Source organism: Capricornis sumatraensis, chromosome 1 (assembly GCF_032405125.1).
Source record: "Capricornis sumatraensis isolate serow.1 chromosome 1, serow.2, whole genome shotgun sequence".
NCBI lineage: Eukaryota > Metazoa > Chordata > Mammalia > Artiodactyla > Bovidae > Capricornis > Capricornis sumatraensis.
In genome coordinates this window covers 102,324,121-102,339,639 of record NC_091069.1, presented here as the reverse complement: position 1 = coordinate 102,339,639, position 15,519 = coordinate 102,324,121, and the positions used below count along the sequence as shown (strand labels likewise).

General features: G+C 38.9%; 1 protein-coding gene across 2 annotated transcripts in view; it reads right to left on the bottom strand.

Annotated features, from left to right (window-relative positions):
• Nucleotides 1–15,519, bottom strand: part of MGAT4A (alpha-1,3-mannosyl-glycoprotein 4-beta-N-acetylglucosaminyltransferase A) — a 118,401-nt gene that overhangs the window by 39,919 nt on the left and 62,963 nt on the right. For both annotated transcript variants that reach the window (XM_068989020.1, XM_068989027.1), the window contains one exon: nt 12,075–12,208. In XM_068989020.1, the coding sequence (XP_068845121.1) occupies nt 12,075–12,208 (134 nt within the window). The remainder of the gene's footprint in view (nt 1–12,074; nt 12,209–15,519) is intronic.

Here is a 15,519-nt window from a genome sequence, read left to right as displayed (position 1 = left end):
GTAGCGACCCCATGGACTTAGCCCACCAGGCTCCTCTGTTGATGGAATTCTCCAGGCAAGAATAATGGAGTGGGATGCTATGCCCTTCTCTAGGGGATCTTCCCGACCCAGGGATCAAACCCAGGTCTCCCACATTGCAGGCAGATTCTTCACTTGTTTGAGCTACCTGGGGAGCCCAACATCTTAAAATCTAGCTGCTAAAAAAATCACAGGTCAAAAATACTTCGGAAGCACCAACACAGTTACCTGTGATTTAAATTCAAGAATAGAAACAACTAATAACTAGACAGATCATCAGCAAGTCTGCAAAAGGCATGAGCACTACATTCAATAATGGAAAAGACTGTGAAAAAGAATATATCATATACGTATCATTGAGTCACTTTGCTGCATAGCAGTCATTAACATAATTCAACTATACTTCAATAAAAACTATCAAATAAATAAAAATAAACTGAAAATATAGAAATGATAAAGGCAAGAAAACTAAGAGTCAGTTCTTTGAAAAGATCAAAAATGATAAGCAACTGAACAGCATCACAAGAAGTATTTCTACTTTCCCCGATGGCCAGTGAGCTGGAGACCTCAGAGGGGGAGGAGATGGGGAACAGAAGGGAAGGGAAATGGGGGTGGGGCAGGAAGAATGAAGACAGGAGGCTGCTGTTTAGTCTAATAAACCTGGAGGAACGACTGGACTCTTGTGCATGTATAACTTGAATACACTTAGCTTTGTGCATATATAACTAACACAAATTTTTCAAAAAAAGAAAAGTATACAGAAAAAATTATTCTTGTGTAATTCCAGACTACAAGTTAAGGGCACCATCTACTGTCTAATGGATTTTTTTTTTTTTAATCTCCTCCAGTACCTTCCTCATTTTAGTACTTCAATAAATACTAGTTCAGTGAGTGAAAGCATACTTAGAATGAAATCTATTCTTTTGCCTCTATTAAAAAAGATGACAAACAGGTAATGACGCAAGTTTGAGAAAATGCTAAGTCTAGCGATGGCCACTGTTTCTGAGGAAAGTGCACTCGTCAGATGCTTTGGGGTGGAAGAAAGTCCCGAAGCATTGGTCAGAACTCCCGGCTGAAAGCACACTGAAGGGTCTAGCCAACGCAGACTAAAGCATTCACACAGAGGTCACGCGGGAACTCCGCACGGACATCACACACGCTCACCACTGAGCAACAGTTACGACTGCAAACTCCATTTTCGGTAAAACCAAAGTTAGCAACCAAAATCCTCACACTCAGAAGGAACCCAGTTTGATTCCAGTAACCCAAGGTAACATGCAGAATCGTGAAGGCTAGCTATATTTGCAGGAAGCAGCCAGACTCTGTGGCAGTTACAAAGGCATGGTCTTTGATCAAAAACGAAAACAAATCACCAGCTAGCCTGTGCCGCCTCCTCCCATAAATCAGGAGTCTAGAGAGAAAAACCGTTTCCTTCAATGAGGACTCACAAAGAAGGAACCAACACAGCAACTACGGAAAAATACAAGAAATAAAGAAGAGCTTCAACAAAACCTGTAAACAAAAGTAACTACGTCAATAGCCACAAAACAGGTGAGAAATAAGGACCAAATACTTCTTCATTAATTTAAAAGAAAAACACACCCAGTTGAAGCTGTTGTGAAGCAACTGCAGATAGTAGAAATGATTGGAATGATTCTAAAATATACACAGAAATGCAAAAGACCTAAAGTATCTAAAATAATCTTGAAAAGAAGAGAATTGGAGGACTTAATCTTACCTGACCTCAACACTTCAATATTATAGTCATTAAGATAGTGAGGAGTCTGTATAAGGATCAACCTACAGATCAATGGAATAAAACAAAAAAAAAGACCCACACTTATAGGATGACTGGCTTTTCAACCTAAGCACCAAAGAAATCCAATGGGGAAAGCAAAGTGTTTCAATACCTGGTACAAGAGTAAAGGACATCCACATAAAAAACAGTGAACTTTAACATGACTGCAGACCTAAAGCAGAAGTTGAAGCGTGAATTTTTCAGAGAAGAAAATCTTTATGATTTAGGGGGAAGCAAGGGTTCCTTAAGTCATGGAGAGCAACAGTTGTTACAAAAAACATTGACAAATTAAACTTCATCAAAATGAAAAAGTTGTGCTCACTAAGACAAGGCAAAAAGATGCATGGGCGTCCACAGATTGGGAGAAACATTCACAAAATCACGAATTTGACAAAGGAATGGCATCCACTATTTACAAAGAACTCTGAAATACTCAACACCACCATCCAAATTTTTAATGGGCAAGGTTCAAATAATGATGGATAAATAGAGACGTGGTAAATACAAACACTAAAACATTAGTAGAATTTAGGTAGTATGTAAATAGGTATTTACTGTAAAATTCTATCAATTTTGTTGTATGTCTTAAAGTTTTTATAATAAAAGGTACCATTCAAAAGTTCTTTATTGAAATTAAGACTTGACTCTATACACCTAAAGAATATATCGTGTGCCAGGGAAAATGATCCACACAGAGTGGTTAAAATCAAGACATATTATAGCAAAATTATGTAGGCTTTAAAACTGAAAAAGAATCTTTTGGGCAATCAGACTAATTATGGACTACTTGTAGCAAAAAATAAGAAAGCTGGAATAACATCCATCTAGTTTCAGCAACAGCACTATAACCTCTTCAGGAAAAAAAAAGAAATTCCTCACAAGAACCTTTCTTAAGGGAAACGAGAAAATGAACTTCAATCAACAGATTTAAGTAGGTTAAGCAAGTAAGTAGATGGGGTTCCCAGGTGGAGCGAGTGGCGAAGAACCCGTGTGCCAGTGCAGAAGATGTAAGGGACACGGGTTCAATCCCCAGGTTGGAAAGATCCCCTGGAGTAGGAAATGGCAACCTGCTCCAGTACTGTTTGAAAAGGTCCATGGACAGAGAAGCCTGGCGGGCTACAGTCCCTGGGGCTGCAAGTCGGACACAACTGAGCACACACACCAAGTAAGTAGATAGACTGTGAAGCATGAGGACCAAACTTCTCATCGTTGGAGAAAAAGAGATTAAACTAAGGAATGAGTTCGGAGGCTAGAATAAACCCTGTGGTATTGGGCTGTACCTACCAATAGACTCACAGGATGTACACAGATGTACATCATGGCCATGTAAGATGCTGACATTTGGGGAGATCGGCTACAGGGTATCTGGGAACTCTGTATAACTTCTGCAATTTTCCTACAAGTTGAAGATTATTTCAAAATAGTTTTTAAAAATGAAATGTGAAACTTCCCCAAAAATAACCAATGCAAAAACAAAAAGCCCCTACCAACAAGAAAATTTAAGAAAACTCTTGGTCATTTCCTTGGTCAAAGAGGAAACACAAACCAAAATCACAGATGGTGCAAGGGTAGGGGTAGGAAATTAATAGATACAGGAATATAGCCATTTCTAATAACTTTAAATGGACGATAATCTGCAGAAACATTGAATCACTATCCTGTACACCTGAAACTATAACACTATAAATAAACTATACTTCAATTTTAAAAATCATGGACTAATAAGAATTGAAACATTTCACATTAGAACCTATGGGATATTAGTTCTTATATTAGCAAAAGGAAATAATAAATAGCAAATAATAAATCAGTGTAGCATCTGGGTCAAGATGTTTGCAAAGTATAAAATGGAACAAACAAAAGCAAAAAAATTAATAGTGTTAAAAGCAGACATTAATAAATTAGAAAACAAAAAAGAGAAATAATAAACCTAAAAGATGGTTTAGAGGATAATAAATAAAACCAGATCCACTAGCTAACCCATTAAAGGGAAAGGGCATACAAATACAAACTCATAAACAAAGAAATTAAGGTGAAATCATCACAGAAAGAACAAGTACATTGCGCTACTCTATATAAAGCAAATTTTCAAACTTTTATAAAACGAACCACTTTCTAGGAAGGCATTTTATCAAAACTGACAAGAAACCTAAGTAGCTCCTACTGTTCTAATACGAAAATCTGTTAGTATTATATCATCTATGCAGAAATGGGGAGAAAAATAATACATCCACGCCTACACTCGTGAAATATCTCTGAACGGGTAAACAACCGTAACAGGCGAGGGGGACGTACAGAGCGTCGTGCTGAGTGAAGGAAGGCAGGCAGAGAAGGGCACATATCACACGACACCCCTTACGTGCAGAATCTAAAAAGAAATGATACAGACGGATGCATTTACAAAACAGAAGCACCCTCACAGACTTAAGAGAATGAACTTACCGTCGCCAGGGGTTGGGTAGGGGGGATGGAGGCGGGAAGGGATAGTCACGGAGTCTGGGAGAGACACATACACGCTGCTTTGTCTAAAATGGATCACCCAGCAATCCCACTGCTGGGTATACACACCAAGGAAACCAGAATTGAAAGAGACACATGTACCCCAATGTTCATCGCAGCACTGTTTATAATAGCCAGGACATGGAAACAACCTAGATGTCCATCAGCAGATGAATGGATAAGAAAGCTTTGGTACATGTACACAATGGAGTATTACTCAGCCGTTAAAAAGAATTCATTTGAATCAGTTCTGATGAGATGGATGAAACTGGAGCCGATTATACAGAGTGAAGTAAGCCAGAAAGAAAAACACCAATACAGTATACTAACACATATATATGGAATTTAGAAAGATGGCAATGACGACCCTGTATGCAAGACAGGAAAAAAGACACAGCTGTGTATAACGGACTTTTGGACTCAGAGAGAGAGGGAGGGGGTGGGATGATTTGGGAGAATGGCATTCTATAATGTATACTATCATGTAAGAATTGAATCGCCAGTCTATGTCTGACGCAGGATACAGCATGCTTGGGGCTGGTGCATGGGGATCACCCACAGAGATGTTATGGGGAGGGAGGTGGGAGGGGGTTTCATGTTTGGGAACACATGTAAGAATTAAAGATTTTAAAATTTAATTTAAAAAAAAAGGAAAATAAAATAAAATAAAATAAAATAAAATGGATCACCAACAAGGGGCTACAGCACAGGGCACTCTGCTCAATGGTATACGGCAGCCTGGGTGGGAGAGGAGTCTGGGGGAGAATGGACACGTGTATATGCGTGGCTGAGCCCCTCTGCAGTCCACCTGCAACTATCCCAACATCGTTAACTGGCTAATGTCCAATATAAAAGCTTTAAAAAAATCTAACAGGCAAGGGGAACAGCCTTACAGGAGAGACTTTTTGAGGTATCTAACACACATCTATAATTTTTAAACCATATGATCCTATTACCTGACCAAAAAATTAACTAAGTAGCAAATAATTTTCCCTTGCAAATAAAATATAGAACAAAAAATAAAAATCCACAGCAACTGGATCAATTCTCTCTGGTTATTATTCAGTTTGTTTTCATTTACAAATTTACCTGCTCTGCAAATCCTGCCCATAGGCCTGCTAACAAACTAGCACTATTAACTCAATTTAAATCAAAGGATTTAAAGAAAGCACACTAAAGGTCTCTGGCACTCTCACTGCAAAACACAAACTAGGAGGCATACAACAGTAAAACCAGAAACTGAATAAAAAGCAAAACTGTTCTCACGCCAAATATTAAACACTCCAAAGAGCCAGAAATTCTCTAAACTCAACTTTTCAGAGACTACTTTTAGGTATTTTTCCAACATGATGAATTTGTTATTTCACTGTAGAATCACAACTTGAAATCTGTTGTTTAGGAACTTAAAAATTAAATATGGCTTTCGGATTGTTTACAGGCAAACAGGATCTTAGTTGGAACCAACAGAAATTGACTCAGGTAGAACAATTAGAAAAACAGTTTACTGAAGATTACTGGTTAGAATTCACAGAACCTCCAGTGAGGCTGAGGAACCAGGCTAGGAAGGCAGCAGAAATAAAGCGGGGCCAGAGCCAAAAATCACAGAATGGTCACAATGCCAAAGCTTTCAAGTCCTCGCCATCCATCAATAGTCGGTGCTCTGACTCTGCCCCTGTAGTCCCTGGAGACCCCAATACCACCACTGCCCGTCACCAGAATGCACTGTCCACGATCTCTGCTTCTTTAGAAAAATACTGCTAAATGCATTTTCCAATTTTTTCCTATTGGCATTTAGAAGTATAAACTGATCCTATATCCAGCCACCTTAATAAATTCCTGTCTTACTCCACGCAATCTGCCTGTTTTGGAGGGGTTTTCCACGTCATCCGAAAAAACTGAAGCTCCATGCAAAATCCGGGAAAGGAATAGCCACATGGCTGAGCTTAGGTCACATGACTGAACGGGTCAAGCAAATATCTGGCATTTTTTAGTTTTCCATAGTGGGAGGAAGACACTTTCTTTCAACAAGATTCATTACATGGGGAATTCTCCAAAGATAAGAAAATAGCATTAAAAAAATAGTTTTTGCTAAAATTCAGCATATACTGTAGGAAAATATTCTGTCAGAAATGATGGTGACAGAAAAAATATTATAGAAATGACTATGAAATAGGAAATATTATAAATTAATATTAAAATATATACATAAAAATAAAGAGGCATACAGACAACCAAGGATCATTGAGAAACAAAAATGAGAATTATCTTCTAAGTAAAAGGAAACACAAGAATGATGCAATCTTAAAATAGGAATACCACCTTTGGTTGGTATCACAGATCCTTCAGAGCACATGGAATTCATTCCTCTCCACTCCTCCTACAATTTCAGAGTGCAGATAGTGCACTCTCAGTAATGCCCCAACAGCCAACTGTTCAAAACCTTGAATTTTCTGTAAATGTCTCATCAAGTTAAACCAATGGACATTTAAGGAAAAATCATCAGAGAGGAACAAAGAAATAGAAACACAGCAAATGATTACTTTTCTGACTCTCCTTTCTTCCCCAAGGGGCATCTTCCGGTTCCCTACTTCAAGGAAAAAACACAGAGCAGAAAGTCCAACAAGGATGAAGAGACATGACCTCCTTCACTGTCTATGTGTGTTCTTGTCGTGTTTTTTCATTTCTAATTTTCTCCTCACATGTTAAAGTAGACCCATGGTAATTCATACTTTTATAAAAGCTGAAAATGTGAGCAAAGCACAAATTCTCTTTGGCCAATTTACTCTAGGTTAATTTCAAATGGGAGGGTAGGGGAAACTTTCATAAAAGGGATGAGCTGGGAGCCGAAGGAGGAATAAGGAAGGAAAAGGAAGAAGCAACGTTTAGGGTCAGGAATAGAACAAAGGGAATCAGGAACATCCAAGGTCCATGTAATAAACTGACAGCGGAATGACTACAGCCCAGCCCTGCCAACACTATGATGTCAAGTGGCAGTGAAAGTCGCTCAGTCGGGTCTGATTCTTTGCAACCCCATGGACTACACAGTCCATGGAATTCTCCAGGCCAGAATACTGGAGTGGGTAGCCTTTCCCTTCTCCAGGGGATCTTCCCAACCCAGGGATCGAGCCCAGGTCTCCTGCATTGCAGGTGGATTCTTTACCAGCTGAGCCACAAGGGCAGCCCACACTATGATGTAAAGAACCTTTAATAAACAGACCAGAAACCTGGAAGAGAGGCAGTGTGGAGAAACCAGATTAATTTAGTTATGGACAGATTAAGAGTTGCCCATAAAATACTTCAAACAATGCTATCAAGGCAGCAATTGAAAGCAGAGGCTCAAGAAGCAGCTAGAGATCTAGATTAGGAACCCTCCTACACGAAGATCATGGTCAGAGTCACAGAACACGCATCTGGGAATAGCATTAAGTGAGTCCCAGGCTACCAGACACCTAGGTGAAAACTCTTCATCAATGTTGAACCAAATGTGGTGATTGATAATTTTATACTGGGACTTGCCTGGTGTTATAGTATGTCCCCAAAGTGTGATCTCAGTGCACCTCCCTGCAACAGTGTTGACCTCAAAGGCATTATTCTCCTTTTAAAGATGAAGAAACTGAGGCTGACCAAAAAAACTACCTGCTCCAGTGGCAGAATCCAGACCCTGAACACAGGTCATGTGACTCCAAACCGAGCATTATTATATCTTAGTGATCAGACAAACAGCTACAGCAAAAGGGTCCTGAATCTTCAGTGTTCAAAAGCTATAACAAACCTAGACAGCACATTAAAAAGCAGAGACATCATTTTGCAAACGAAGGTCCATACAATCAAAGCTATGTTTTTTCCAGTAGTCATGTACAGATGTGAAAGGTGGACCAGAAAGAAAGCTGAGTGCCAAAGTATCAATGCTTTCCAATTGTGGTGCTGGAGAGGACTCTTGAGAGTCCCTTGGATTGCAAGGAGATCAAACCAGTCAATCCTAAAGGAACTCAACCCTGAATATTCATTGGAAGAACTTATTCTGAAGCTGAAGCTCCAATATTTTGGTCACTTGATGCAAGGAGGTGACTCACTGGAAAAGACCCTGCTGCTGGGAAAGACTGAGGCAGGAGATGGGGGAGACAGAGGATGAGATGGCTGGATGGCATCACCAACTCAATGAACATGAACTTGAGCAAATTCCTGGAGACAGTGAAGGACAGGAAAGCCTAGTGTGCTGCAATCCATGGGGTCACAAAGAGTTGGACACGACTGAGCAAGTGAAAAACAGCAAGCGTTTATCTCTGTCTATAAGCTGAGTACAATTTTTCAAATGAATAAGGATAGTTTTTTATTCTATAGTTTTTAAATTTTAAGGCTTTTTTCCCTGATAAAAATCAATACAAGCTCATTGCAAAAAAGTTCTAATCTTAGGTCTTCCCTGGCGGTACAGTGCATAAGAATCCACCTGCCAATGCAGGGGACACAGACTTGATCCTTGGTCCAGGAAGATCCCACATGCCGTGGAGCAACTAAGCTGTCCTCACACTACTGAGCCCACACGCCCTGGAGCCCATGCTCCCCAACAAGACAAGCTACTACAATGGGAAGCCCAGGCACCACAGCTCGAGAAAGCTCCCACACAGCAACAAAGACCCAGCAGAGTCAAAAACAAAGAAATGGCAATTTCTTCAGTTTTAATTTTACAAAACTACATGGAATATAAAGTGGTATCTTCCCATAATCCCCATTCTCAAGATATCTGCTACGAAGTTTCAAGTCTAAGAAAATCTAAAAAAGAGGGGAGATATATAATTATATACACATATATAAAACTGACTCACTTTACTGCACAGCAGAAACTAACACAACATTGTAAAGCAGTGAGACGTCAAATAAGAATTAATTTTCAAAAATGGTTCCCAGTCTATTTCACGAGACCATTTTCTCTATTCATTTTGTCAATGCACATTAAGAGCTGTATGAATGTGTCATGTGCTGGAATATATTTAAATACTCAAAATGTACTGGATCAATTTTTAGAAGCAGGATGTTAGCTCACAGAGGAGACCTGACATTTTAACAGCGATTGACAAACTGCTTTCTAAAGAGGTTGTACCAATTTCTACTGATATACCATATGTGATTGACAAATTTGATTAATTAAAATGTAAAATTTCTATAACAGACAAAAACATCATAAACAAAGCTCATGCAAAAAGAAAACTGGACAAGAGTTCATTAAACAGTCAGAGTTCATTTATATGAAAATTTCTTATAAATCAAAACTTACAAATGAAAATGAGCAAAGGCTACTCGACATCACTCATTATCAGAGAACTGCAAATCAAAACCACAATGAGGAACCATCTCACATCGGTCAGAATGGCTACTATCGAAAAGTCTACAAACAATAAATGCTGGAGAGGGTGTGAAGAAAAGGGAAGTCTCTTACACTGTTGGTGGGAATGCAAACTAGTACAGCCACTATGGAGAACAGTGTGGAGATTCCTTAAAAAACTGGAAATAGAATGCAACCCAGCAATCCCACTGCTGGACATACACACCAAGGAAACCAGAAATGAAAGAGACACGTGTACCCCAATGTTCATTGCAGCACTGTTTACAACAGCTAGGACATGGAAGCAACCTAGATGTCCATTTGTAGATGAATGGATAAGAAAGTTGTGGTACACATATGCAATGGAATATTCAGTTCAGTTCAGTCACTCAGTCGTGTCTGACTCTTTGCGACCCCATGAATCACAGCACGCCAGGCTTCCCTCATTACTCAGCTATAAGAAAGAACGCATTTGAGTCATTTCTAATGAGGTGGATGAAACTGGAGTCTATTATACAGAGTAAGAAAGAAAGTCAGAAAGAAAAACACCAATACAGTATAGTAACACATACATATGGAATTTAGAAAGATGGAGACGATGACCCTATATACAAGACAGCAAAAGAGACACAGATGTAAAGAACAGACTTTTGGACTCCGTGGGAGAAGGCAAAGGGTGGGATGATTTGAGAGAACAGCACTGAAACATGTATATTACCACATGTGAGATATGACCAGTCCAGGTTCGATGCATGAAGCAGGGCTCTCATAGCCAGTGCACTGGGACAACCCAGAGGGATGGGAGGGGGAGGGTGGTGGGAGTGGGGTTCAGAACGGGGGGACACATGTACACCCGTGGCTGATTCATGTCAGTGTATGGCAAAAACCACCACAATATTGTAAAATATTTAGCCTCCAATTAAAATAAATAAGTTAAAAAATAATAATATTATAAATACAAATGGTCCAAACATATATAAACCATTTAATCCCATTCAACAGACAAATCCAAATTAAACAAAAGCAATGTATTATCATTACCCATTAAATTAGCCAAAATATACTTAAAGAATAATAATATTATCTCACAGAGCTTGGGGACAGGGTACCAAGCTCTCTCCCAGACTGCTGAAAAGGGACATGAGCAGCTCAACTTCTGCAGGGCATCTTGCCCAGGTATGAACATTTAATGTATGTGGACTCTACCCAGTAATTCCATGTTAGTTAGGAATTGATAGTTATTAGCTAGGAATTGATAGTTAGTTAGTTAGGAATTGATCCTGCATCAGTACCAGCCAAGTGCACAACCATTTATTTATAGTCATGTTCAGTACAGTGTGAAAATAGCAAAGGTGTGAAACGGTCTAAATCTGTCAATCAGAAATTACATCAAGAATGTTAAAAACCATACAGTGAAATGTTTTGAAGCCATAAAAATGATGGTGTGATAGCTATCTGTTTTAGCTTGGGAAAATGTCCATGATACTAAGAAATATACAGAACAATTCCATTTATATATATGTATACAGCCAGGGGAAAATTTAAGATATCTGTATTTCATATTTCATACCTCAAGATATATGTATTTCAAAATAGTGACAGTAGTTATATCTATATGGAGGAACTACAGGCAATTTTTCAATATACATTTCTGTAATGTTTTCAACAATATACATGTGTTTATTCTTTATATATAAACAAGAACATTTTCATTTAAAAAGAGATAGGAAACATTGAAAAGTTGGGAATCAATGGCCAGAATCAGATGAAGTTATAAAACCTTATGTTCTGAAATTCTATATAATAATTAAGGAAATTTTTATTCCAGGGTGCTTCTTCCTCAGATTTACTCTTTCCCCATATCTTCTGAGGAGACTAAAATAGAGTATGTATCATTAACCTGATGTTTGACTTCTCATTTTTTTACTTTTTTAAAATTCATCTGTTTATAAATGAAGGACAATTGCTTTCCAGTACTGTGGTGGCTTGTACCAAGCATCAACATGAATCAGCCACAGGTTTATAAAAATGTGGCTGCATCCTGGGAGTACAGAGAAGGGGTAGAGAGGATAGAAATGATAGAAAGCCCAGCCTCGGCGAAACCTTTCTCAGGTTTCAAAGCTCCCAAAAGACATCAATGCAAATCTCCAAGTTCAGGTCCTGGAGCTAAAAATGGAGATTCGTTTGTAAAGGACCTATATTTATAACCCCATCCAACTGACGACAGATGTTACCGTTCCTGGACTGTGAATACAGAAAGGAAGTGGACGCACACATTGCAAGTCAGGTTTGTATCTACCTGTCAGATGGAATGGACCACCTAACCTTTGCTGCTGCTCATCACATTTTATGCAGGAAGTTTATAAGAGCATATTCAAAGCATGGTCTCAATTCTTACAGATTACATGTGGTGAATATATATATATAACAAACAATTACCTCTCCTATGAAGACTACGATAACACAGTCCAACTTCTCTTCAGGATACAGATTATCAATAAGGGAATGAAGCGTTTCTATGAGGTAAGATTTAACTTCTCTCTTCACTGTGGGAATTCCCATTACTATTGAAACTGAAACAAAAAAATGATAGTAATTACATTAAAAGATGTCACAAAGACAATGCAGAAAAGCTCCACTATTTCAAAATTGTACCCTCTCAAATTGATAGAAAGAATTGGGTGATCAAAATATGCTACATTTCAGAAAGAAAAATAATCAAAGATACGAGGTATACCTATTACACAGTAATTCTTTTCCATATGGCTTCTTCGTAAGAAAAGCAATAATGTCAAAGAACTGATAAAGATGAAAGACATTAAACCACACAGTAAAAATGGACAGTAAAGTGTAAACAGATTTTATTATAGAACTAAAACTTAGAAATATTAAACACATCCTAAAAATTAATGTCTCACATGTTATGTATGAGGCGCCCTAAGGAGGACACAACAGCCCTTCTGTGGCTTTTTTCCAAATTCATAACCTCAATCTAACCATGAAGAAATGTCAGACAGATACAAACTCGGGATACTCCACCAAGACCAGGAAAGAAAGGATGAGGAACTGTCCTTGACTGGAGAAGACTAAGGGGACCTGACAAGTACATGAAATACGGGATCCTGAGTTAGATCCTGGAACAGAATAATAGCAACAACAGTAATAAAATGACGGAATCTGAGTAAGAGCCAAGGTTAACAGCATTAATGCTAATTTCCTGGTTATTATACGACAGCTACATAAGGTGTGAATATTTACAGAAACCAAGTGAGGTAATGCGGAAACTGCGTACTATTTGTGCAACTTTAAGTCTTAAAATTACAGTCCGGTCTACCATAATGCTTGTTTTGAAGCATTCTTCCGACATGATGAATACACTAGAGAACAATTTGAGCGTGATGTGGATTTTATGTTGGCTTGTACGCAATTTTCCCCTGGGAAAAACACTTACTAGGTGAGCACAGAAAACTGTACCCATTTGGACTGAGTTCAGAAGAGTGAACCAAGCCGGGTAAAAATAATGCACAGCTGTCTCACTTCACTGCACGCTGAGAACCACACCCGTCTATTTCTGGTGCTACAACTTTCCACCAGATTTCAGTCCACCCACTTTGCACCACTTCACAAAAACCTTCCAAGCTGCAGTCCCTCCGAAGCCCACTTTAACAAGCAAACCTCAAGTCTGTTTCACAAGGTATTGATGGAATATCTATTTCTTGGAGTGTGTGTGCACTTCTTCATTGAACATGTGCCACTGCTTTTATTAGCTTATCTTTTCTTCATGTGCAACTGAGTGTTTTTGAGTATTGTGATCCTAACCCCATTTTTAGCATTTTATGACACAATTCTGCATAGCACAGTAATATTTAGGAACACATATATTGCAGTATTTCACAATGTTTTTAAAAATAACATCTTTCAAAGTCTTAGTATCCTAAGTGTTATATATCAGTGGAGAAGTAGCTTGCAAAATTTTAAATGAAGTTTTAATAATGTAACAATTTATTGGAGATACTATGCTACAAAATATCAGCTTTTTCCATAACCCAAATGAACTTTTTGGCCAACCCAATACTTAGAGGTCATAGACTTCTAAAGCTAGAAGGAGGCTTAAAGATTACGGATCCATGATTTTACTACCAGGATTGTGCAGTTCAAAATACTAAGGTCCAAATAGCTTAAGGGAAACCCCCAAGTGTGAATATCATAATCCCTTCTCTCATTCTGGGCTGAAGAGTTTTCAAGGACTCAAAAAAGGATGTGCTATATTTGTTTTGAACACACATACTGAACACATTAAATGCAAGGCATTATTCTAGGTGTTAGGGATATAAGAGTGAACAACATAGATAAGGTCCTTGCCTTCAAGGGACCTTTCTTATTGAACACATTCTAGAGGATGGAAAAAGACAAATAATTTTTAATAATCTTGATGTGAAGAGCCAATTCATTGGAAAAGACCCTTTTCCTGAGAAAGAATGAAGGCAAAAGGAGAAGGGGGCAGCAGAGGATGAGATGGTTAGACAGCATCACCAACTCAATGGACAGGAATCTAAGCAAATACCAGGAGATAGTGGAGAACAGAGGAGCCTGTTGTGCTTCAGTCCACGGGGTCACAAAGAGTCGGACATGACTTAGCACCTCAATAATAACAACAATAATCTTAAAACATGGTAATGTTAAAAAGAATGTGCAGAGGACAGGGGAAGGAAAGGTACCTCTACAGACAGTACAGTCACAAACAGACTCTCTAATATCAACTGAGCTGGTAATTAACGATGAGAGAAAGAAGATGAAGAAGATGAGGAAACAGCTGGGTGCTGAAGAGAGAGTGGTCTTAAGCTAGTCATGCAAGAGCAAGAATAGAAAGTATCCAAAGCAGAATGAGATTAGATTCAGAGGAATCAGTTCAGGATCAGATCACATATAACCTTAAATTTAGTTTTAGTTTTGTGCAAGGGAAAGCCATTGTAAGGTGGTAAGTGGGGAAGTGACAGTATCCATTTGCAATTTTAAAAGGTTACCAAACTTTGTGGAGAACAGACACAAAAGTTTAGATGGCATGTTTAAAGAAGAAGCCATTTTTCCCCACTAGACTGTTTCGGACCTGAAATAGATATTCTTTAGTTTAAACCAAGGCACTCAAGGTCTCCAAAAGCACTAAACAGGAAGTACTAATTTCAGCTAAATCTACAGAATTAAGAGTATCCATGCCAGTGGTAATTCACAAAATGCCATTAAAAAAAGGACAGCTCTGTCCTGCCTTCTGGACATGTGGTAAGGTCCTCTTTGTGCATGCTGTGTGCTAAGTCGCTTCAGTCCTGTCCGACTCTTTGTGACCCCATGGACTGTAGCCCACCAGGCTCCTCTGTCCATGGGATTCTCCAGGCAAGAATACTGGAGTATCATACCCTCCTCCAGGGGCTCTTCCCAACCCAAGGATCCAACCCATGCCTCTTACGTCTCTTGCATTGGCAGGAGGGTTCTTCACCACTAGCACCAGCTGAGTGGCTGGGGAACTTGGGGGGAGAGGACATGACTAGTAACAATGAGTCACCACCATGTGTAACTCAGGTCCTGGGTACCTGGAACTGTAGTGTGAAATCTTTTCTGCTCAACAGAGCAGCCAGTAACATTTAACACGGCAACTGCTCCATCAGTCTGGATCCTGAGTGGTCAGTGATGCATGAATCGCCTGCTAAAAGTAATGAACATGTACTTTGAGCAGAAATAAATAAACCTTCAATTAATTAAATTTGGGGAGTTGTTAGTTACCACCACATAACCCAGCCTGTCCTGTTTGCTACAATTCTTCTCCTACGGTTTATAAGGTAAAAATGAAAGTATTCTAAGGGGTCAGAGTTTGGAAGAAAAACGTCAGGAA